General features: G+C 56.5%; 1 protein-coding gene across 1 annotated transcript in view; it reads right to left on the bottom strand.

Moving 5' to 3' along the window:
• Positions 1–25,555, bottom strand: part of NPHP4 (nephrocystin 4) — a 110,246-nt gene that overhangs the window by 66,772 nt on the left and 17,919 nt on the right. The window contains exons 5-10 of the mRNA XM_047084097.1: positions 18,954–19,126; positions 17,775–17,839; positions 14,198–14,353; positions 3,127–3,263; positions 1,058–1,239; positions 242–368 (exon numbers count right to left, since the gene is read on the bottom strand). Of these exons, the coding sequence (XP_046940053.1) occupies positions 242–368; positions 1,058–1,239; positions 3,127–3,263; positions 14,198–14,353; positions 17,775–17,839; positions 18,954–19,126 (840 nt within the window). The remainder of the gene's footprint in view (positions 1–241; positions 369–1,057; positions 1,240–3,126; positions 3,264–14,197; positions 14,354–17,774; positions 17,840–18,953; positions 19,127–25,555) is intronic.

Genomic DNA, 25,555 nt, shown 5'->3' with positions numbered 1-25,555 from the left:
CGCTGTGGTCATGCCCACCTGTTGCACTCTTTATCACCACCGGCTGGCAGAGCGTCCTATCACCACAGAGACGGGAAATGACAGTGACAAAGCGATCACTAGGGAGAAGTGTTTTCTAGGCTCACGATCACAATCTACACCTGTCACCCACACTGCTAATATTACGCTGCTCTTAACAGAAACAACATTAGTGGCGACTTTGTTGACTCTTGGGGCACGGAGCCCAGGGCCGGGTTCTCACCTTGCCGTCTGCCCCTGAAGGGCTGTTGAACACGTACTCCAGCTGAAAGACGATGGCGAACGCAGGGTGACGGACCAGCTCACGGAGTCGGAGGCGGCTTCTCAAAACTAGAGCCTGGTTTCCAGAGCTGGGTCAAGAACAGGGCAGAGGCACGTCAGGCTGTGCCCCGCTGCCCTGCACCCACCTGGGCGCCGGGCGCTGCTGGTGCAGAGTCCCCCCCTCCCAGCAAGGCCACTGGGCTCTTCTGTGTGTCCGGCCCCCAAGGCAGTTCCCAAATCAGAGCCTTTTCAGGTGCCTCAGTCAACACCTAAACAACAATTTCCAAATTGCCAGAGCGTATGTGAGGAGGACGGAACTGTACGGCCGGGTCTCCAGGGAGGCTCGTCCTCCAGGGCGCCCGCCTCTGCCCGGATTCCCACGCGGCACTCCTCGGAGAGGTCTCAGGTTCTGACCTGGGAGGTACAGGACTCAACGGGATGCAGACCGTCCTGCCTGCTGGTTCTCCATCATGGGAGAAATGGATCACAGGCACAGCTGGGGGAAAGCGTGCCAGGGTCTCCTCAGACCCTAAGCAGCCAGAGCAGGAGGCATCTCTAATAGCACAAATCAGGATTTTCCCAAGCTGGTAACACTGAGGTCTGCTCCTGATGGGTACAAGTCGCCAAGACAAAACAAAGTCAGCCAGGAAGAACCCCAGGCGGACGGTGCACACTTCTCATGCAAAAACAAATTGCATCTCGCTCTGATCCCGGGTTACATGCACACTCATCCCTCCTACCTCCGCAGGACCAGACCTCACGTCCCCGGGAAGAATACCTGGCCTTTGAAGAAGAGCCAACTTTCCTGCTGAAACTGGCAGAGCGCGTCAAGGCCACGTCCATCTCGGGCACCAGCACCACGACCTGCGGCCTCTGCACGAAGCCCAGACCGTTGTGCACACCCACGCACAGGCGCCGCTCCAGGATCTCCAGCGTGCCGCCGTCCCGCGGAATGCCCTCCTAGGAAAGCACGCAGGAGACAGAGTAAGTCCCTGCGCGGGCGGGCAGAAGCTCCCGGGGGAGGGGCAAGCAGAGAGAAGAACGTTCAACAGAAGTGGCAGGAGTCTGCAGATCAGATGGTGCTGAGTGAACAGGAGTCCAGGCAAATGGCAGGCAAATAAGGCCATCGGAACTACTGGCCCCAGGCCATTTTCTAGGTAGTTGCAGCTTTTCTCACAAGGACAGCCTTCTGGGAGCAATGCACCCCGACATCACCTCCCCAGAGACGCCCGAATCGTTGAACTCTTGCTCAGGCTTCCATGGCAGAGCTCAATTCTCAAGGCGCACCAAACAAGCAAGCAGGGACCCCAGGCCCCAGGGTGCAGGAGCCCACCGCCCCCGAGGCGCCTCCGCCCTCCCCGACACTCAGACACCGGAGACTTGGGCACAGGGGGCAGCAGGAACAGGGAGCATGTTTACGTGGGAAGTCATAAACCAATAAACATGGACACTGCCCCAAAGTGATCGCTGGATATTAAAGTGTTTCATCTTAACAAAAAATGTACAGGCACTTTAACAAATGAGCAAGGATAGTCCTCCAGGCTATCACTGTTTATTAAATTGTGTGATCGTTGCAGAACGGCCCCTGAATTTTCAAGTTTTCTTCACTGCCCATTAATCAAGCTGAACAGACCTAAACTCAGCCTATGAGTAACGAAAATAAAGCGATGGAGGTAAGAGAGACCAGCTACCAGTTGGGTAGGAACAAAAATACAAAGCAGTAAACCACATGAGAAAGTGCTTTTTATGGGAACACATAGAATTCAATGCTGATGCTCCTAAAGCAGCTCCCCCCTCACGCAATCCACTCTGAGCGGCAAGAACACAGCGGGAACCACAGCAAGAAAATGTGCGCTGCTATGGTTCCACCCTGTTCTCTGCTTGCGTTTCCGTGTCATACGACACATCACAGGGAGCTGCCTTTTCGAGAACGGGTAGTGAGCACAGAGTCCGTCTCACCCGTGCGTGCCGTACTGCCACAGAGTGCCGGGGGGGGCACCCGCTGGTGGCATCACCCACCGTCACGGCACGTGAAGACTGAAGGTCCGTGACAGGACGGCACGGTGTGACGCACCTCGGCTGCAGCGGCGAACCGGCCAAGTCCCTGTCCTCCGGGTGCAAATACCCCACCGAGGGGACGACGACAGAGGAGCGGACAGGTAAGGAGACCGGGTGCTCTCGGGGAGGGCCAGGCACCCGGAGAAATGAGCCAGGGGGCGGGAGGGGCCGCGGCCTCAGCAGCACGCTCAGGTGGCCGGTCAGGACAGCTGGGTTCGCACAGAGACCTGAAGCCTGAGAGGAGCCACGTGAGGGTCTGGACACAGAATCTCCAGGAACGTGAGCTACGTGTCCAAAGGTCACCGTAGGGACGAGCTATGGCCCGTGACTGCCCGGAGTTGATGGGAACGTGTCACACGGGCAGGTGGAACTGGACACTGTGAGAGGAAGCCCCGTTCACAGAACACGGCTCCACTGGGGTAAAATGACAGATTTCTAGCCTTCTCCTTGGAATGAGCCAAGAATCTCGAAAACGGCCTTTGTAAGTGCAGAATGTTTTACTGGTTTCCCTATGCTCATTTGGAGGTTTAATTTATTTTTAAATGAAGACTGTTTTAAGATATAACAAAACCAAGGTTAGCAGCTTACGGTAACAACACCTTTGTCACACCGAAGTTAAGACGACAGGCTAGATGTCCCTCTTCAGCCACAAAGAGGGAGCACACGGGACCGTGTCATCAGGGGCTGAGCCGTCCACCCTGGTGGCATCAGAGGCCGGCAGCACCCCCATCTCTGCCCTGCCCTGCCCGCGTCTCTGATCAGACGAAGTTCCCTGATGGAAGACAATACCTCCCGGAAGCGATCACTGACGAGGAGTTCCAGAAGCTCTTCCTCAAATTTCTCCAGGGAAGGATAGAGCGTGAAGAACAAATCATCCAAGTCCCACGTGACAGACTTCTGAAGGCGAGGCTTTCTGAGGGCGTCCCCTGAAACAATGAGGGGGCTCGTGTAGAGTATCCGCGGGGAGGCCACGAGGGGGTCCAGGGCTCTCCCCCACTGAGGGCCAGGCCGTGGTGCCCGCCCTCCGGGCAGAGGAGAGACCACGGGCACGGCACTCAGACCGAATCAGAACCCACCTCCGTTCACACGGAGACACCAAGCTGATTCAACAAACCCAGATTTCATTTACAGCCCAATTTCTCCCTCCACCCTCCTCCAGACACACGTTTTATAATTCAGCAATCCAAAGAACGCAGACTACAGAATGCAGGCTAACATCTGTTCCTTTCGGTTTGGTTTCCCTTTGTCACTGACTTCCTCTCTAGCGAGAACCCAGCCAACGATGCCGTTTCTTATTTTTGTACATTTACCTTGAACCATTTGGAAACATGCAGAAATACTCACGAGCACATTAAGGCAACAAGCAAAAACACTGCCTAGGCTGGCACCACCAGGCAAGAGCCCCCGTCCCGGTCGGGAAGCAGCCCCAGACTAGGAGCTCCGTGAGGACAGAAGGGGACGGTGGATCCTGGCATCTAGCTCGGTGCCCGGCTCAGAACAGGTGCATAAACCCTCGGCCTCGAGGGGCGCGGTCAGATCTGTGCAGAGCCCTCCCCTCTGGGCTGTGGCGCAAAGACCAGGGCAGCAGGACAAAGGCCAAGCCCACTGCTTCCCCACGAGCCCGCAGCCCAGGCTCTGGCACCATGGCCCCAATCCCTGCATTCGATCTTCCTGCCCTGCCGCCCTCTTTGTCTCTTCCCGAGCTCCTACGAGCAGGAATTAAGGTGCAAAGTCAGACTTTCAGAGCCAATTCCGAAGTCAGAGAACGAAAACAATCGATGTGAGACTGGCGGAGGAGAGCGCAGTGAGATCCCCCCGACGTCCTGCGGAAGGTCAATCAGCACAGCCAGAGGGACCCCGTCACTGCCCCCGCGTGTACCAAGACCCTTAAAAATATCCACAGCCACCTTCGGCCTCGGTGATTCCACTTTTTCATCCTATTCAGCAAAATTAATCAAATGTAGAAGCAAAGCTTTATGTGCGAGAATACTCATGAAACCTGATTTATAACAGAAAAAAAATAAGAAACTACCTACCACTCACTAGCGGGGGATGCTGAGTAAACTACTGTGTGTCCATTTAAAATGAGAATGAACTCATATCGCCAAGGATTACTTAATGACTGAAAAGCAATCATAGCATCGTAGGTGAAAATAATCCACATAAAATTGTGCATCAGACCCTTTAGTGCCAGTTTTTCTTAAAAATCTATGCACGTACAAGGACACAGATACCTGGGGGCAGTAATCGCAGATTATTCCATTTCCTTCTTTACGGTTTTTCTACACCTTCCCCGTCACAAACACGCATCAGATTTGATGCTTCTGAGAAATTTTCTGCATTCCTTTGTAACTTAAAAAGGAGCCTCTGAAGCTGGTCGGTTGATGAGTCAGAACCCATTAAAAGTGCAGGTATAATTACTCACAATGGCCAGAAGGTAAAAATAACCCAGTGTCCCACAGCAGATGAACGGATAAGAAAAACGTGGTCGACCCACACGTGGAATATTCTCCAGCCTTCAGAGGGAAGGAAATTCTGACACGCGGATGACCCTTGAAGATGTTATGCTAAATGAAATAAGACAGTCACAAAAAGGGCGAATCCTGGGTGATTCCAGTCACGCAAAGTACCAGAAACAGTCAAAGTCAGAGACAGAACGCAGAAGGGTGGGCGCCAGGGGCTAGGGGGTGGGGGTGGAGAGTGTAGACAAGGAAGTTCTGGCCGTGGATGGCGGGGGTGGGTACACGGCAACGTGAATGTACTTAATGCCACAAAAGTGCACGTTTTAAGCTGCTCACGTGGCAAATCTCATGCCATATCGACTTTCCCACAATTTTTCTTTAGAGTCCAACCTTTCTCGAAATGGTCCAGCAAGTGTCTGAGGCATATCCTGAATGGAGACCTTCCGTCAGAGGAGGAAGAACCGCATGTTTGCACAGCCTGGCCCCGAGGAGCAGAAACCACAGCCCCAGGGCCTCCCCCCACACAGGCCGACGGGCCACACGGGATTGCTCACGCAGGATTTCAAAGAAGACAAGGCAGGGAGGCCACGGCCCTCCGGAGGCAGAGAAAGGAGGAGCCGGGACCGATCCCTGGCCAGTCAGACCCGGGCCGATGGCGCAGGTGAACGAGCAGAGCACCAGCGGCGACGCAGACCGGGAAGCGAGCACGCAGACGCAGCAGGAAGTTGAGGAAAAGGAGGACAACGTAAAAGCGAGTCTGCTATCTCGTTCTTTTTATAGGCTCCATGCTTCCCATCAAGTAGAGAGCAAGGGCACGTTAGTCACTCGCCCACACGGTGGGCAAATAGGCTCAGTCCTCTAGCGGCCCTGGTGGCACCCTCAGCACACGGCCGGCGCCCTTCTCCCACAGTCACCAGAAGGAACACGTTGCCCGCACACGCATGCTGCCTGGAGACACAAGCAACTCCTTCGCGGGTCACCGAACAATCCCTCCGCTCTTGACTGTGGCTGAACTGTCGGCCAACACAGCTGGCCAGAGACAGGGGCCAGTCTTGAGGGCTCCAAGGGGGCACAGTGGCCCTCAAGCTCCCGGTGAGACCCCCCACTACTGGCCTTAATGCAGTGGGACCACTTCCCCCTGCCCCCGACCTGGGCTCTGGTCACTGGCCCGAGGCACCCTGGGGCGGGGGGACAACCAGCTGTGCCCAGCGCCCTCCCGCCTGATGATCCTGTGCCAGCAATGAAGAAGGTCGCCGTCACCCTGCACGACACGGCCCGCGGGCAGGGAGGAAGGGAGCAGCCACACCGCACGACACAGCCTGCCGGTCACCTTCTAGGTGCGGAGAATAACATGCCTCGGTGCCCGCCTCTCCCAAGTGCTAAGCCTTGTTTCTGCAGAAACACAAAGGGGAAGCCCCGGGGCCCGCCCACCACGACCCGCTTCTCCCCGAGCTACTCCTGGGCAGCCCCCGGGCCACAGGTCCTTCCGGGGTTCCAAAAGCACCACTGACCGTGGAAAGACAGCCCACTGTCTGCAGGCTGCAACCAAATGCAAAACCTTGGCCCAGGACCAGGGGCATCACAGCCAGGACAGAGCCACGCGTGCAGTGGTCGCTCAGAGCACGACAGCCAAGTGGCTCGGCAGGAAGGCAGAAGTACAGGAGGCTCCGGGGAGCAGGAGACAGAAGAACAGGGTGGAGAGGCACACCGGCAGCGACACAACAGCTCCAGGGCCCAACGTAACACCGCGACGGCGACAACAGACCAAGGACAGGCCGGCCACCAGCAGGCCACCAGCAGGCCACAGCAGACCAGAGCAGGCGCGGAGCCACATCCGAGACGCAGCAGACGGGGACGGGCTGGGCCCTGCGAAGCACAGGGGACGGTCAACAAACCAGGGCCCGTCAGAGGAAGAGGACAGGCTGGCGGCGGGGTCTCCATTTCCCTGGGCCGACGCCACCGCCCGCCGGGGAGGGCCCGTGCGTCTTCCCGGCAGTCAGAATGAACTGTGCGCCTTCTGGAACCAGGGAGGGTAGCGGGGAGGTTACGTGCACTCCGGGGCCGGGGCCCGGGTGTGAACCCCAGTTCTAATCCTCAGCCTCCTCAGCTGCGAAAGCAAGGTGACAGCGCCCACCGCAGGACGGCGCTGCGGGGACCGAGCTAATACGTCAACGCTGTGCCCTGGAGAGGAGCCACGAGCTCGGAGTCACGGGCTCCTGGGAAAGGGCGCACACATATGTGTACGTATCTCCCAGACTGTCATCTTAAAGCCTCAGCACGGCTCATCCCGGGAAGAGTCTCTTCTCTTTATCTTACAAAGGCAAACGGGGCTGGGACAGCTAAGTGACTGGCCCGAGGCCACCCCACTCACAGGAACGTGCATGAGGGAGACTCAAATACTCAAGCTGCTGAGCACACGTCCACGAAGGGCCAGGCAAGTACCGTGAGGACTTCAGGGAACGAGTGGATTCGCAAATGCAGAATCCGTGAGTAACCAGGGCGGGGAGTGCTGGGAGCAGTGGACTCAGGCAGAACTTGGGGCGCTGGCTGAAGCCAGCCCTTGCAGAGACGGGCCGGCAGCACAGACGGACGGACAGACTCACGCTGTGTGCTGCCGCCACAGCCCATCCCGCGGCGAACCCGCTCCCCCTCGCCAATCGCCCACGTACGTAAACTGAAATGAACTAAATCGGTGGGGGGCGCGGGCCATTTCCCAGACAGATCTCCCCTGGGATGAGTCCTTCTGGTACCACAGCTCTAGGGGTGACAGCGCGGCAGCGGGGGCGAGCCCCGGGTGTTAGGAAGGGGGCAGGGCCCAGCGCTTCCGGAAAGGACCCGGTCCGGCAGGAAGCAGGCTCTGCACAGCCTCCCCATGACAAGAGCCATCAGCGACAACAAGAAGAGCCATGACCCGGGGCGCCTAGGTGGCTCAGTCGGTTGAGTGTCCAACTTCGACTCAGGTCACAATCTCACAGTTCATGAGTTCAAGCCCCGTTGTCAGGCTCTGTGCTGACAGCTCAGAGCCTGGAGCCTGATTCAGATTCTGTGCCTCCCTCACACTGCCCCTCCCCCGCTCATGCTCGCTCGCGCTCTCTCTCTCTCTCAAAAATATATAAACGTTAAAAATAAATTAAAAAAAAAAAAATAAGAGCCATGACCCTGGTCTCACAGTGAGGAAGAGCGTCCCAGGCACAGAAGGGGGGGAGGAGGGAGGAAGGACACCTCTTCCATCAGGACACCAGGCTGAAGAGCCGTATCTGCACTGGCCACATAGAACCTTCTAGAGCCTGAAGGACCCGGGAGGCAGGGCTGGCTGGCGTCCGGCAAGCTGTCCCCGGGCCATGTCTTGTGAAAGGCACAGGCTCCAGAGAAGGGCTCTCAGCAAAGCAGGCCTCCCTGGATGCTGTACCACAGAAGGTAGCCCCAGGGCGGCCACAGCAGAGGACAGTGTCCCATGGAGAAAGGACAAGAGGTCCTGGGCTGAGCCCTTTCCAAGTCCTTGGCACTGGGCTCCACCAGCCCAGTCATCTGCTCCCAAAGGCATCTCCGGGACAGGTCCCAAGAATGTCCCCCATTTTATGGAGAAAACGCAGCAGCAGAGACTGGGAGAGGTTAGGAAACTCAGGGCTCACCCCACGGCCAGGAGTGGAGCCACGCTCACCAAGGTCTGTCGGCCCCACTGGACGGCTCCAACACCACCGTCTGTATGTACTTGCTCAGTGCCCCACCCACCTCAGCGGCCAGGATGGATGGAGCCTCCGCAGAGCCGACCTCCCCAGGGGGCAGCTCTTGGCCCTCATGCTCTGTAACTGGGCCTAGCTTTCATGTGTCTGTTGCCAAGCCTTTGGGTATAAATCTATTTCCCCAAAATAGCACTGCTCCTATGGGAAACAGACCCATTTCCCTCAGGGATTCCCACACACGCACTGCCGAGAAAATGGGGGTTACAGGTGCTGAACAAGCAAGAATTCCCTCCTAGTGACATCCTTTGGGGAGGTGCTTGGAAACACCCTCAGGTGCCCAAGGAGCTCCCCACGAGGTCCCAACAGGGTCCACAACCTCCCGGGGACACAGCTCTCCTGGAAGGATACTGGATTCATCAGAACGCACCCTACCACACGAACAGCGCTGCAAGAGAGGCAACGGGAAGAAAGGAGGCTGAGACGTGGCGCTTCTACAACACCTGCTGCCTCCGATGGCCGTGGTGAGGCGTGGGGTCTGCCCCTGCTGAAATCCACCCAAGACACGAGCACTCCACTAAGAGGCACGCGCCGTGCCCTCACCCCTGCTCAGGGCCTGTGCACACAGATGCACCCAGTGAGCCTTCCTGAATCCCAGACAAACCAGAGCATCGGTGGCCAGAAAAGGTATAAAGGTGCACACCACGCTGGGGGCGGTAGCTTTCTCTGGGGCGGTTCCCTGGGGACTGAGGCCGGAAGGAAGACTACCTTTGTCGTGTTAAAACTGGAGCTCACACAGGGCAGGAGCCTGCTCTGCTGGCACCACCCCTGCCCACCCGCGCCCCGCGCTCACATGGGGCAATCCAGAAGCCGAATCCCCTCCTCACAAGGATCTGAGTGGTCTGGGAGCCTGGGAGAAGAACCCCGCAGCCGCTGAGGTGCCTGGATGCCGTCTGCTGAAATGCACCATCAGCAGGTCAGGGGGCGGTGCATCCTTAAGGAGCACCTCAGGGCATTCCTGAGTGGGGACACCAACCAGAGCGGGCCACCATGTGGCAGCCGAGGGAGGGTCCGCGGGAAAAGGCCGCTTGCGGGGCATGTCTACAGGAGCGGACACGCAGGAGGGCGGGGCAGGGCCTTCCCAGTACAGAGCGGCCACTCAGTGAAACCAAAGGGAGGGACGAAGGAGGAAGGCAGTGAGGACGGAAAGGTGGGAGGCAGATCACCAAAGCGGGTGTTCAGAGCGGATGAAGGGGTCAGAGAGCCACTGGTCTGCGGGTCAGGGAGGACGAAGGCTCACTGTGAGGACGGCCATGGGGGACGCGCACGCAGCAGGGACACCTCAGCGGCAGTCTTCCTCGGCCTCCCTGCCACGCACACATTCCCGGGACTCACGGCATCCGGACCACCTCTGTGACCTCCACACAGGTCTCCCCGGAGGCCCCGCCCCCCCCCCCCCGCCCAGATGCCGCCGAGTCACAGCTCACTCCCACTGAGCCCCTGGCAGAGGTCCATGGTCAAGTGCTCTGCTCCAGACGCTGCCGTGGTGGCAGCTGGCTGGGTGTGGGGGGAGCGGGAGGCCCTCCGCTTTCCTCCGGCTAGAAGCACCATGGGACGTGGGCCCAGGACCCCCACACCTCCCTGAGCACCTGGCGAGGAAGCCTCGCTCGGGACTCCATTCCGTCCTGGCATGGGCCCGTGGCCTTCGGGCCCAGTTCTAGAAAACGGGCTTCCCGCTTACATTGATGACCAGCTTCCACTGCACTCAGCCACTTTATGCAAAGCTCTGCATCTGCTCCAGGGCCGGACGAGCGACCCGAGCCCTCTCCCAAACCCATCTCCAGAGACCACCTCCCACGCCGAGAGAGGCAGCCACACGGCACCGGACCCGTGACCGGCTCACAGCTCTGCGGCCACGAGAGCAGGCCAAGGAGCCCCAGGGCAGAGACTCGCTCGAAGCCAGGGTGTGGGGGCTCTCCTTGCAAGCGGCAGCTTTCAGGGGCACGTGAACAGTCACCCTGGTGCTGATGCGGCTGTCCAGGCCTGTCACACAGAAGCAAGGGAAAGGTCAGAACCAAGCAAAGAACAGAAGACAGAGCGAGGGAGGCTGCATGGATTTCCTAGTTGCAGAGAAGAGACGACAGACCGACAGCACCTGCTAATCTGCACAGATTCTGGAAGCGTCCCTCGAAGGGAAGGCCTGCCTTTCTTCCGGGGAGTGACGAGGAGCCACCAGAACAACCACAATTAAGACCTGTCGTTTCCAGTCCCTCCCAGGCTGAAAACCACTCTTCAAAAGTCAGTCCTCACACAAAGGGGGGAGTCAAACTAGGGAAATGGGGAGAAGGTCGCTGACTGTGTCGCCATATCCTGGTCGTGACGTCGTGCGACAATTTGGGGCAAACTGGGCAAAGGACACACGGACTCTCCCTGCATTATCTGTTAAAACCACATGTGAATCTGGAATGACCTTAATAAAAATTTCCATTAAACAAGTCTCAATCCTCCTGTACCGTGGCATTTCCCAAGCAAACAAATATCCACGTCCCCCCATGACAGCAAAATAAGGTCAGACCAGCTGCAAACTGCACGTGAATTCCACCACGGAAGCCGGTCCCAGTCCCTGCCTTGGCCCTTTCAGGGAGATAAAACGTCACCCAGCAAAGAAACCCTTTTCCAAGACTGAGTCACAAAAGCCCAGAAGACCCTGGGCAGGATTTATAACACAGACCGTAACCGCTGTCAGGACGCAAGCTGAGGGCCGCAAGGCCGTGAGCTAGATTTTCAACCTGGCATCCTGCACGTGAGGCGAAGGCTGAGCACAACGGGTTTCCTTTCTCAGAGTCTCAGGTGGTCACTGGGGGCCTTGGTGAGAAGCTGCATTCTGGTCCTTTCTCCCCGAGAAGGGGGAATGTGCCTGCCTGCCCACCCAAGCATATTCAGGCTCCACGCCACAGTCCCTGGTCATTGGTTTTTATTTTTTATTTTTTTAATTTTTTTAATGTTATTTATTTTTGGCAGAGAGAGAGAGACAGAGCATGAGCAGGAGGGGCAGAGAGAGAGAGACAGACAGAATCCGAAGCAGGCTCCAGGCTCCGAGCTGTCAGCACAGAGCCCGACGCGGGGCTCGAACTCACAGACCGGGAGATCATGACCTGAGCCGAAGTTGGACGCTCCACCAACTGAGCCACCCAGGCACCCCATCCTGGTCATTGGTTTTTAAATATGACACAGAGGCACCCGGGGGGCTCAGTTGGGTAAGCATCGGACTCTCGATCTCAGGTCAGGTCATGGCCTCAGGGTCACGAGATCGAGCCCTGTGGCTCGAGATTGGGCTCTGTGCTGACAGCGTGGAGACTGCTCAGGACTCTCTCTCTCCCTCTCTCTGTCCCTCCCTCACTCACTTGTGTACAAGCGTTCTCTCTCTCTCTCTCTCTCTCTCTCAAAATAAATAAATTTTTACGAAAACAACAACCTAAACTGTCATCAGTTTTGCAATTTCACAGGCACCGCCTGCATCCGGTAAGTGCCCCAGTGACCAGCTGGCTGCCCACATGAAGGGGGCAAATGGGAAGCCACTGGGGTTCAGATCCCTTCAGAAGACACGACCTTGGAGGACTCTGTAGCGGCCCCCCGACCCCTCGGACTGCCACGAGATACTGAGAACAGACCCGGGGCCGTCGGAGCTGCCCTCTTGCCCCAGCCGTAGTGACACAGACACAGGCCCCCGATGAGCTGTGGGTATTGCCAGGTTTTCCCTGCAGCTCTGCTGACACCCGCTGGCGAGTCTCAAAGTGATGGAGCCGCCTCGGGCCCCGACGAAAGGCTGCTTTCCCAGAACCCCAGGTCGGGTAAGACTTCCGTAAGGGACTCTACGGCAGGTGTGCACCTAGGTTCTTGACATCAGTACACGGCACAGCGGCACTTACAGGGCCCTCCGTGACCGACGGGGCCAGGGTCTCCGAGCCAGACACAGGTTGTCACGTTGCTTTCAATCTCGACAGCAGAGACCCTGTGGCATTTTCTCTGTCTCCCTGTCTGTCCCCTCCTCCCTCTCGAGGGGACACAAGAGGATTACAGAGGGCGGTAAGACTTCCCATATGGGGCTGGGGGGTGGGGGGGTTGAAGCTCAGTGAGCCACGGCAGACCCAAAGCCGGGACCAGTCCTAGGACTTGCTTCTGTTCATAGTTAATTTATCGTTTTTCACGCATCGTTATCTCTTCTCAGGAAAAACAGTGACCTCGTGATGAGATGACCCCCACGGACCCATCCAAGAAACTCATGAACTCAGATAACAACGTCTGCATCCCAGCACGGACCCGAACACCAAGCCACGTGCAGGGACACCGTTACTGGAAACATTCTCATACTGGAGCTGAACTACACCTTTTCTTTGGGTTCTTGAGAGTCGCTGTTCTAAGTCAAAACTCGGCACATCACAACTCACACTCATGCCCCATCCTGCTCTCCCTGGGCCAGAACAAGGAGCCAGACCACCCAGGACAAGAGGTTCCGCCATGCGGGCGGGAAAGAACTGGGGTGGTCCCTTCTCCTGGATTCCTCACGCAGCCGGACTAAAAGCCCCTGGAAGTACCCAGAAGGAGCATGAGGCCCAGGTCAAGGCCCGTCAGCAGGACCCCAGAGCAGAGCACATCTCTGCAGTGATCTCCGAGGCATGAAGGGGTTGTCCCAAATCCACCGCTGGAGAACCTACTTCTAAATCACGCCAAGACGGAGTCCTGAGGCTTCCACGTGGATTCCAGCGTTCAAAGATTACCAAGCCACTGCACACCACGTTCATAACAGCATTAGGCACAACAGCCAAAAGGTGGAACGACCCAGGTGTCCATCCAAAGGTAAATGGACGAACACAACGTGGTCCATCCGTGCAATGGAATATTATTCAGCCTTAAAAAGGGAAGGAAATCCCAAAATGTGATTCAACACGATGACCCTTGAGGACACGATGCCAAGCGAAATAAGCTGGTCACAGAAGTGGAATCCTGATGATTCCACTTCTAGGAAGACCTTAGAGGAGTCAAATTCAGGGACAGAAAGAACGGTGGTGGCCAGGGGCTGGGGGAGGGGATAGGGGGAGTGTGTATTTAGTGGGGACAGGGCTTCAGGTTGGGCCGATGAGAAGGTTCTGGATGTGGATGGTGGTGGTGGCGGCTGCACAACCACGAGAATGTGCTTAACGCTACCGAACTGCACACTTGAAGAGGGTCAGAATAGTAAATTCTGTGTCGTGTCTATTTCACTACAATTTAAAAGTAATTAATAATCGAGCCACGGACAGGGGCGTCCAGGAAGGCCGAGAGATCTAGCAAGTGGTTTTCCTGACCTTGGTCATAAAGATGTGAACTACATGTCTTACGAAAGCGTTTCCCCAGGAAAGAAAACAGAAGTGATTTGAGGGACACGAGACACCGCTCGGAAGGGATGACAGGCAGACAGGGCATTGCCCCTCCCTCCTCCTCCCTCTCATCCCCTCCTTCCCCCCCACCCCCCGTCCCTGTCCTTCCCCCTCGCCCCACATCACCACCTCCCCCTCCCCCCTCCCCCCTTCCCTCTCCCACCACCACCTCTACCAGGCCACTTGCTGAGGGTGCCTAGCCACACCCAGACCCCTCTGTAGAGCCCAATTCCTATGAGGTCTAGCCATCAGCCGTCAATAATACAGACACACCAAATGGAGAGAGACGAGCAGCCCTTACCCTTTTCTCCGTGGGCGGGAAGGAGGCCAGGAATGTGCTGCAGACCAGACACCAGAAGGTTCTCGGGAAGAAGATGGAACACGGGCTCCAGGAGCGGGTGTGGCCTCAGCATGTACTGCAGGCTGCAGCTCTCCATGAGGGTCATATGCTTGTTTTCTGGGGGAGAAAACACCCATGTGACAGCTGTGACCAAAGGCCCTTTGGGTCAAACCAGTCGATAAACTGAGCATCTAAGAAAGAAACACCGCAAGCAGGAAACGCATTTTTCCATGAAGGCAGGGGAAATGCTCTGTTCAGCCTAAAAAGCAAAAAGAATTGATCCTTAAGAACTCTCTGGTGAAACTACAAACACACATACCTGCTTTTTTTTTTTTTAATGTTTGTTTATTTCTGAGAAAGACCATGCATGCCACAAGCAGGCAGAAAAGGGGGTCAGAGGATCAGAAGCGGGCTCTGTGCTGACAGCAGAGAGCCCGATGTGGGGCTCGAACTTACGAACCGTGAGATCATGACCTGAGCGGAAGTTGGACGCTTAACCGACTGGGCCACTCAGGCGCCCTCCCAGATACTCGTTTTTAATGCAACACAACAAAATCCCTCCTGCTCACCCCTCCCCACCGAGTCACGAAGTCCAGAAACCGCCCGGTCCCCATTATCACCAGGGGTCCAGAAGGCACCCTGGGCCCCAGCCTGCCTCCCTCCCCACTCAGCACCTGCATCATCGAGCCCACGGAGCAGCAGGACTGGGACCTGGGAGCAGCAGCCTCTGAGATAGAGCCCAGCCCTCAAGGACAGACCAAGACACAAACACCGCGATACCTGCAGCACAAGGGAGAACGGGACTGAACCCCAGGTAGGTGTGGACAGCAGATAGCGGACCAGGGAAAGCGAAGAGGGAGAGCATCCTGGAGAACGCGACGGCTAAAAAGGGTTCAGACACAGAGCTCGGGAAGATGGAGGGAACAGCATCAACAGAAACTGAGGCTCAAGGAAGGGCGGCGCCCAGAACCACAGGGCCCTGGAGTTGAGACGGACCAGAGACAGCCCCTCTACACAGCCCCCCAAAAAAGTCTTGCTGGGACTTGATTTCTTCCACTGACAGGAGCCTTAGCACCTACTACAATGTGCTACACGATTTCATAAGAAATGAGCTAAATATGACCTACTGCATTCGTTAGAAAACGAAATGAACGAAAACTATATATTTAATACCTAACCACCACAGACACAGGGTCTGCTGCCTACTTTAAGATTTAAATGCCCTGAAAGGCACTCTCCGTATGGCTGGTTGGAAAGACGCTGGCCGGGCCTCCATGGAGGGAAATCAGGAGAAATGTTACAAACTAGTCCTCAGACCCAGCACCCCGGCTTCCGGGAGTTCAACCCCCAGCTGTGCGGGCACGCGTGCAAAACGGCAGCTGTCCACACCAGTAACGTTCCCAAACTCTGTTCCCTGGGTCCCCCAAGGTTGGCTCGCAGGACCACGCAGTAAAGCACGGATCGCGACCTCAACGACAGCACGCGGCCGTAGGAAGAATGGGGGGCGCTCCAGGCACCAACAGGAAGACTTCACTAAGGCAAACTGTCAAGGGGAAAAGAGGAGGCAAAAATGAGAGCCCGGAAATGTGCTCTTGCCTCTGTCCCACACGAGGGTCCTAGAGACACCTAGGGGTGCAAGGGAGGGAGCAGAGCAGCGGGGGAAGGCCTCACTGGACCTTTTTAAACTTTTTTATGCTGTTTTAATTCTCAATCATGTGAATGTGTTGCCCATTCGAGCAAGAAATCGGTACATTTCGGGAAACGCCCACGAGAAGGTGACCCTCATGCTCTCAGCTCCCAGCACACAACCTTCCACTGCTGCCCCAGGACAAGCCGCTGGCTGTGCACATCCGTCTAAAGGTCCTGATCCTGGGACGCCCGGCTGGCTCAGTCGATGGAGCATGTGACTCTTGATCTCAGGATCATGATTCGAGCCCCACCGTTGGGCATGGAGCCTATTTAAAATTAAATTAAAAAAAAAAAAAAAAGGGGCGCCTGGGTGGCGCAGTCGGTGAAGCGTCCGACCTCAGCCAGGTCACGATCTCGCGGTCCGGGAGTTCGAGCCCCGGGTCGGGCTCTGGGCTGATGGCTCGGAGCCTGGAGCCTGTTTCCGATTCTGTGTCTCCCTCTCTCTCTGCCCCTCCCCCGTTCATGCTCTGTCTCTCTCTGCCCCAAAAATAAATAAAAAACGTTTAAAAAAAAAAAAAAAAAAAGTCCTGATCCTAAGGATGCTCCAGGACACAAAATGCCAGCAAAGTAATGATTAGACTCAATTAAGAAATAACCTAAAAGTCAATTTCTATCAATAAAATTAAGTTTAAGGGGCACCTGAGTGGCTCAGCCGGTTAGGCATCCAACTCTTGATTTCAGCTCACATCATGATCTCAGGGTTCCTCGCGAGTTAGAGCCCCGAGTCGGGCTCTGCACTGACACCACAGAGGCTGCTTGGGATTCTCTCTCTCTGCCCCTCCCCTGCTCGCTCACACACATGGATGTACATGAGCTCTCTCTCTCTCACCCTCTCTCTAAAATAAGTAAACTTTTAAAAAAATATCTTAGGTCGCCTGGGTGGCTCAGTGGGTTAAGCATCCAACTTCGGTTCAGGTCACGATCTCCCATTCCGTGAGTTCCAGCCCCGTGTCGGGCTCTGGGCTGACAGCTCACAGCCTGGAGCCTGCTTCAGATTCTGTGTCTCCCTCTCCCTCTGCCCCCTCCCCACCCACGCTCTGTCTCTCTCTGTCTCAAAAATAAATAAACATTTAAAAAATTTTTTGAATACTTTAAAAAATAAAATAAAGTTTTGGACTGATTGCTCCTCTGTAATGAAATTTTCGCCAAATTCAGTGGGCAGTGGAAGGCGTGGGATTGGTTCGATTTTCAACTCAGGCCACGGGGCAGGCTCAAAGTTCCTGTCACAGAATCCGGCAACAAGTCTAAGACAAGAAAAGCCATCCTCCCAAACGGATCCACCTCCGACCACCTGACCCCTCCACACCCCCACCCTGGGCCTCGGAGATATTCTGCCAGGCGCCCCCATCCATCTGTCCATCCTCCACACGGCTGCTGGGCCTCGTGGGGGACGGCGGGAAGCCCCGCGGGACGCTCCTCTGCGGTCAGGCACAGCTGGAAGGCCATGCCGTGCCGAGCGGAACCAGCGGGCCTCACGGCGAAAGGTCTCTGGTGCCCGCGCAGCCGGTGACCGACAGCAACTACCCCGTCTGGTGGGCAAGGCTGCCGCCCCGGTGGCCAGGAGGCTCCGGGGCCGCTGTCCCAGGGACGTCCGCAGGAAGCAATGCCCTCCTCTCAGGCTGGCACGTTAGAGTTCCTTCAGTTGTGTCCAAACTCCAGGCCCGTGAGAAGTTTTGCCCTAATTCACTAAATAAATCCGCTAAGCTGACAGGTTTCCACAGAGAAAGATCCCAAGATGGACTGAGGGCAGAGAGCACTCAGAGTTACAGGGTGAACCAGTGCTGCTGAGGACGGCAGGACCTTCCGCGGCAACACCGCGGGCCAGGCCGGGCCACGCCTTGTCGCTTACGTTCTACGGGGTCGTGGAGAAGCGGGTGCAGGAGGGCTCGGGGGGTGCCGTGGTACAGCTTCAACCTGCAAGACACGTCCAGGGGGTGCATGTCAACTCTCCGCGTCTTGCTTCCAGTCACCAGACATCAGCCACACGTCTCAGAAGGAAAGCACGCAACTCACCAACCGCCCCACACCTACTAGAGCTTTCTACACACCAGACAATCGTACCTTCCGCAGAGAAGAGAGATGGCCAAGCGAAGCAGCAGCCCCCCTGTGCCACCCACGCCCCTGGCGCCCCCCACACCCCCCCGTGCCCCTGGCCACACACTTCCAGCACACGGACAGCCCACCCCCACGCACCCAGGTGCTAGAAAACTACACCAGGGAAATTTATAACACTCTGAAATGTCCCAGCAAAGACAACATCTGAGGAAGTGCCATGGTTGTGTATCCAGACCACTGGTTCTCAACCAGGGGTGAGACTGCCTGATACTTGGTAGCGTCCACAGGTATTTCCAATGGTCACAAGTGGGGGGAGGAGGCTGGGAGGTTTCTGGCATCTAGTGGGTAAGGCCAGGGATGTTCTCAGAGATCCTGCAGCACACAGGATGCCCCCCGGCAAAGACTTATCCAGCCCCAGGCGTCAGTCCGCCAAGGCTGAGAAGCTCTGCTCCAGAGGGACAACATAAGCGTCAACCCCGGCCGGCGTGGGGACACACGGTCTTCTCCATCGTGGTCTGTGCGGCTCCTGGACAGGGCCTGGCACCAAGTGTGTATGGAGGAGTGCCCACTGCTCACCGGGTGCGTGCTCGAGAACATATTTAGTACTCCCGCAGCCTTACAAGATGCACACCGTTCTCTCTCAGGCACACACAAGGGAATTCGGAGCCAAGAGTCTAGGTGCCTGGCCCAAAGCCCCCCAGGACTAAGTGAGAGCCTGCACCCGCCTTATACCACCCCCACGCCCAGGGCCAGAGCTGGCCTCACCCCCATCTAAAGGACAACTCTCTGGCTTACTCAGAAATGGCAAACCCAGCTACTCCAAAGCAAAGACCTCCCAGGGTACACACCACTGGGAACAGACCACAACACAAGTGGACAAAGGGAAAGCTTTCTGTGTGGGGGATGATGAGCGGTTAACTCTCCCCAAAACGAGGCTGGAAAATCCCAAGGATAAAGAAAACGAGGCAGATACCGCTTGTCCTGGGAAGCTGAGGTAGGAGACTCCAGCTTGTTGCCGAAGATGCGAAGAATTCCGAACCCACATGACAAAGCCTGGAGGGAGCCATCCGGCCTCCTGCCCTCGGTGACCACTTCGACCACAGCCACGATGTTAGGGTGGTTTAAGGACGTGTGAAAATACAAGGACTGCAAAACAGAAACCAGAACGTAGGTGATGGACCGTCCTGCAGGTCCTAAAATGCCGCAAACGTGTCTCCTCCTGGGACACACCTCCTTCTAGGGCGCTGGAGCAGAAGAGCTCCGTCGGAGTCGGAAGCTGGTATCACGGCTTTTCATTCATGAAGCTGTTCTGTTCCAGGAGCTCCCAGCCACTCCCATCCACGGAATGTGCCGCAGGCCCTGCACCTAAAGGAAGGCAGGAGCGACTTCACGCCCCCGTCACCTCGTGGGAACCAGTCATCGCAAACACACACGCCTGCCGACCCGTCCCACAGAACACTCACCGCCTGAAACTTCAACCCAGCTTGCCAACGTCGGCCCTAGTCCCTGTTTTCTGTGCAGCCGTTAAGAAGTTCCACCAAACCAACTGTTTCAACTAAGCAGGATCCTTAGATTTCTTGAGACGCTATGTAATCATCCCCAGTTCAGAGCCCAACTAACATCTTTTTACGACAAAAATCACCTCGACAGCATTTTCTTACAAGACTGTTTTTGGACCTAAGCCAAGTAGACGGTATTCAGGTGGCTCCTAAAAGGTTTCCCACCTGTCACCTTTCCGCTCCATCCTATGCAAACGGAGCCCCAGCTGGGCCCTGTCCCGCCCCGCCCATCCTGGGGGTCGTCCTGGTGGTGGCCTTAAGGGAAAGACAACAGAGGGGAGTCAGAGCCACCTGCCTCTCCGCCTGGCTGCACGGTGGCGCTCTCCGTTGGCACAGAAGAGAACGCGCCTCCGCTCTGTGGGCTCTGTGGTTCTTTTATTTCGTGAGCCCAGCGCAGTCACCTCTGTTTAAAGCTAATAAACGTCGTCGGCACCGAGGATGCGGACAGGATCACGGCCGGGCTTCGCAGGTCAAACCTAGACAGAGGTGCTGAGCTGTGGCTCTGCACTGGGAGCGTCCCCGGAACTGCGTCCGCACTGGGGGAGAGTGACGGGTGAGAGGTCACCCCCTTGCACACATAGACCCCCCCCACCCCAGCCAGGGAGCGGTAAGGCAAGGCCACGCTGGGCAGCTTCAATGTGATTTAACCGTGGACTAATCCCCCATTAACGAGTCATTACCAGGGTGTCACCAAGAAAACGTTTCCTGTAATCACAGACTGTCAGCCCAGAATAACAGAGAGACACATTAAAACATCAGCCGTGAGATATAAATCGTTATTCTATTATCTTTTATGGCAAAATGATGAAATAATGGCCACTCACAGCTGACAGGTGGTGGGACCAAGAGAGAATTATGTTTCTGTTTCCGAGACTCAAGAACTGTTTTTGAACGGCCGGCCGCAGCGTCGGTTTGTCACCATCTCACCTGTCCTATCAATACCTGGGTACGTCCGTGTTAGCAACACCGCCCGCTTCTCCTTTCGGCAGTGAAACAGATGCTCCGATGCAAAGCCACGAAGGTCCCCCACTCGGAGGTCACCCTGACACTGCTCTGCCTGGAGCAGTAGCACCAGCTGTTCAGCACGTCCAAGTTCGAATTTAGGGCCGCGGCCCTTCCCTGCCATCTGCCCCCGAAGACGATGATTTGAGACCGGAAACGACGACAGCAGAGCCCCGTTGCTGTCTGTCCCCAAAGACCCCACCTTCAACCAGGAGCGTCGGCCGCCGGGAGCACAGCATGCCGACCGTGACCCGAGGCCTGAAGGGTGTTACCCTGTCACTACTGACCGTGAAGGGCGCGTGCTCTTTTCCAAACGTCATTTACAGAGCATTCAGCATGGGGAGAGCACTGTGCTGAAGAATCTCTAAGGAACCTGAAGACATGACCCCAGCCCCAAGTTCAGAGCTCAAAGGTAAGGCCAGCCTCGGCAGGTATAAAACACAAACCCAGTGCAGAACCCACCAGAAGCCTGTGGAAGTAAAAAGGCTCCCAGGGGTGAGAGCACAAGGCAGCCGTGGAGCTTCTCAGAAAGAACACAACAGGCCCCAGGGTCACCTGTGCCGAGCCCCGGTCAGCAACCAAGGCCACGCCTGACCCAGTGCGGTCTCCGCCTCTCGGGCACGGAACCTTTAACCCGACAACCTGGGACTCCCTGGTCGGTGCTGGTGACACAGACCGCCTGGTTGACCCCTGCCTTCCCCCCACAGGAAGGGGACCTCGCCCGAGAACAATGTTCTCTCTGCAGACACGACTTTTTCCCACCCTGTTCTGTCTACGAAAGCCCCGCACTCTGTCCAGCTCCCCGGAGCTCCTTTCTATTTGCCGGATGGGATGCCGCCCCGTTCATGAGTCGTGAATACAGCAAATTAGATTGTCAAATTTACACAACTGATTTTTGGTTTTTGGGGTTTGTTGGTGGTTTTTTTTTAGCTTAGTTATTTACTTGGAGAGAGAGAGAGAGAGAACACTCAAGCAGGGGAGGGGCAGAGAGAGGGAGAGAGAATCCCAAGCAGCCTCCACACCATCAGCACAGAGCCAACACAGAGCTCAGACTCACAATCCACGAGATGGTGACCCGAGCAGAAATCCAGAGCCCCCACGGCCCCTGATTTTTGTTTTCTAACAAGCTTTAATCCTCTGGTCGCCTTGCGGGGACCTTCCCCAGGAGGGCAAAGTGGGGCCGGCCCGGCTCACCCGGTACCGAGGTGCCATTCCCACCTTGCGGCACGCGATTGGACTCCGCCAGCACTCCTGCCAGCACTCAGCTGAGCCAAAACTGCAAATAAGCCCTTCAGTGTAAGGATGTCTAATTAACACCACGCGGCAGGCTGCGAGAGGTAAATCCTGTGCGTCAACTAAAACCGTGTGATTAAAAGTTTGAGTCAAGCCCATCAAATTACCTGCAAGAGAAGAACTCTCGGGACTGAAGAGGGGGGCTCTCGTTCACTCCAGTCACATCCCCACTCATCTACACTTGACAGGATTCCTCCCTGATGGGGTAAACAGGTTAATAAATCATGGAAATGCTCCTGTCTTAACGCCTTCATCTTCCAAAACATGGACACCATTTTGCCCAGGGGCCAGGTCCTCATTTCTCACCCACATGACAGAACTGAAATGGGGCGTCTGATGACGCGCCGTGATGGAGAGGCCACGGCCACGTGTCCCCAACTGCACTGCCACTCGACCTGCTCGCTTCAGTCGCAAACAGAAGGCTGGGCGGCAAGGCCAGGGAAGAGAGGAGCAGAGATCGCAAGTGTCTTTGAGCAATTCTTTTCCAACAAGCCTTTAACAGAGAATCTTCAGGAAGGCAGATGGCTTACCAACACTTCCTGCGGCCTCCCACTTGAGGCTCAGATAGTTTCCTGTGCACTTCCCACCATGAGCCCGAGTGCCCCAAACCCGGGGACTCTGTGACACAAAACTCTCCTCTGGGAAACGCAAAGTCTCCAGCTCCAAAGTCAGAGGCTTCTGTGCACCCAGGGCAGAGCCCGCCATCACCCACAGCACACAACACACAACAGGGCCAGCCCCAGGGGTCAGCCCGCCCAGGCTGAGAGGCCCTGCTCCAGAGGGATAACGTAAGCATCAACCCCGGCCGGCGTGGGGACACACGGTCTTCTCCATCGTGGTCTGTGCGGCTCCTGGACAGGGCCTGGCACCAAGTGTGTATGGAGGAGTGCCCACTGCTCACCGCGTGCGTGCTCGAGAACGTATTTGGTACCCCCGCAGCCTTACGAGATGCACACCGTTCTCTCTCAGGCACACACGAGGGAATTCGGAGCCAAGAGTCTAGGTGCCTGGCCCAAAGCCCCCCAGGACTAAGTGAGAGCCTGCGTCCGCCTTATACCACCCCCACGCCCAGGGCCAGAGTGTCCACTTTTTAATTTTTTTTAACATTTATTCATTTTTGAAAGACAGAGAGAGACAGAGCACGAGCAGGGGAGGGGCAGAGAGAGAGGGAGACATAGGATCCGAAGCAGCTCCAGGCTCCGAGCTGTCAGCACAGAGCCCGACGCAGGGCTCGAACTCACAGACCGGGAGATCATGGCCTGAGCTGAAGTTGAACACTTCAGGCACCCCTAGAGTGTCCACTTTTAAAGAGGAAATCACATGGCTGTCACCGCCTGACGAATTAGGACCATGTGAGAGTGGATTCTCATGGCACTGGCATGGTAGCAGAGACTACCCCACTAGCTGAACCTCGAGCTCAGGCCGCTGGTGTACCTACCCCTGTAGCAACACCAGGGGCTGAGGGGAGCCCTGGAGGCAGCCAGCCCGGTCTGTGTGGTGGCGGTCCTGTCTGGTCACTCCCATAAAACACAAGGAGGAGGAGAGACACCTGGGTGGCTCGGTCAGTTAAGCGTCCGACCCTTGATCTCGGCTCAGGTCATGATCTCATGGTTCACGGGATCAAGCCCCGCATCAGGCTCTGTGCTGACAGTGTGGCACCTGCTTGGGATTCTCTCCCTCTCACTCTCCCTGCAGCTCTCCAGCTCTCTCTCTCTCTCGAAATAAATAACTTAAAAAATATACGAGGAGAAGGAAACAGGACGCTGTCACTGAAAGCCTGCATGTGCTTTGTTAGGGGGAGAGTTTAAAGGAGAATGACATACGTCTCAGAAGGAAAATGCAGAAACCGCACGGTACTTTGGCTTCCCAGATTATTTTTCAGAAGATACTTTTTGAGAGGTGGAACAAATTATTAACCATCTCAGCGGAAGTGAAAGGCGATTCCTCTGCACCAGGAGGGTCTCAAAGGACAGCACAGAACTCTGGTCTCTGAGCTAAGAGGCTCCACCAGGCAGCGCCCGGGTGGCTGAGCCTGAGGTCAGGAGGCTGAGCCTCAGCGGGGGGGGGGGGCAGGCAAGCCGGAGTGGGGAGGCTGAGCCTGAGGAATTCATCACTCACAGAAATACCAGCTCAGGTTCAAGGCAAGACTTCTTTCTTTAATGTCTTTCTCCAAGACGTTATTTGCCAAGCAATAAAGTCGGGACCCATAGGACACTGACAACTCAGTAAAAACCCTGAGCACACGGGCTTCGCTCATTAATCCACATTTAGACTAGACGGCCATGGTGATTCCAAGGATGGGGGCCTGCTACTGGCGGCCTGCCCACCTCCAATCAGATCTCCCCACGCCACTGCCGACCGGTAAAACCAGAAAACACAAGCAATTAATAAAACCAGAAAAAGATCTTTGTCAAATTCCGAATCCCCTCTAAAAAGGGCAAGTTGTACTTATTTCCAGAGGTGTGTAGGCAGAAGGTGCAGAGCCTCCTGTCTGTGGGTGCCACCATGGGAGTGCTCCACATTTCCACGGCTCGCGTGCATGGAAACACATATACGCGCACACGCACACACACACACTCTGCACGGGGTATTCTTTCCTTAACTAACTCGAAAGGAGCTGACTTTCCCGTATTCTGATCATCAGAATCAGACAGGAAGTGCTGGGCTGGGAGGACTGTGCTCAAGGGCACAGCAGGCCGGCCGGTTCCTGGGGCGCCACTGGCCTCTGCTGCTCGCCTTGGGCATAGCAGCTGGACAGCAGCCACTTCCTGAGCAACTCCTCTGGCATCACCGCCCCCCAAAAACCCTCTGCTCACCCACTGGCCCTGCTGCACGCTCCACTTCAGCAACTGCAAGACTGGAGGGTGCAGAATTTTCCAGAAACTTTAAACACTGTGTCCTCACTAACGCACCGTCCCCCGCCGCATGGCCGACTCAGCAGGAGACAAACAGCGAGGGAGGCTGAGCAGACGTGGAGAGCCCAGGACCGGGTGACATCTGACGCATCCCGCGGCCGGTGTGGCAGCAGAGGCCTCTGGGGGAAGCAGTGCTGAGCCTGGACAGGTCCAGCAGGAGCAGGGCAGTTCCGGAGGCTGTTTTCTACGGTGTGGCCAGTTCCGTAGGCCACCATTGCCGAGCCACTCTGGGCAGAGCGTGGCCTGGGGGACGTGACCCCGCCATTACAGGGAAGTCCCACCACTCGGCACTGGTCAGGGACAGGGGTGCCAAGGGGAGGACATGGGAGAGGGACTCGTTCCCAACCCACGACTGCAAAGCACTCAGGCGCTGATTTCAGGGCTCACCTCCACCCAGTGACACGAGGGGCCTGGGAGCGGGCACTCCCGGCCTCCTGACCTGCTGATGACTCTGTAAGGAGGGACATATAACACCGTCCTCTGGAGGAGGGCTGAGGGGACGGAATCACATAACGTGCTGTGAGCCAAGGCCCGGCCCACGGCCCAGCCCACGGTGAACTCCCACGTCCACCATTCCTCATTCACGTCCACACCTCCATCATTCGCTGTGGTCATGTCACAAACCAGGCTTCCGTGGGCCTGACCGGACACAGGACAAAGAGAAATCCGAGCAGCCTGGCCCTCGAAGGCCACCCCCGAAGGCAGCGGAGGCTGAGCCCGGCCAGGTGATCCACGACCCCAGGGCCACGCTGCTCCTGGCGAACCTCTTCCAGCCGTGTCAGGGGCGAGAAGGCCATTCATCGCCC

The sequence above is a fragment of the Lynx rufus genome, unplaced genomic scaffold (genome assembly GCF_022079265.1).
Source record: "Lynx rufus isolate CCGP_SWC_20201006 ecotype Redwood Valley unplaced genomic scaffold, mLynRuf1.p SCAF_2, whole genome shotgun sequence".
Taxonomy (NCBI): domain Eukaryota; kingdom Metazoa; phylum Chordata; class Mammalia; order Carnivora; family Felidae; genus Lynx; species Lynx rufus.
The sequence above is the reverse complement of the archived record's forward strand: the minus strand, read 5'-3'. Positions and strand labels throughout refer to the sequence as shown.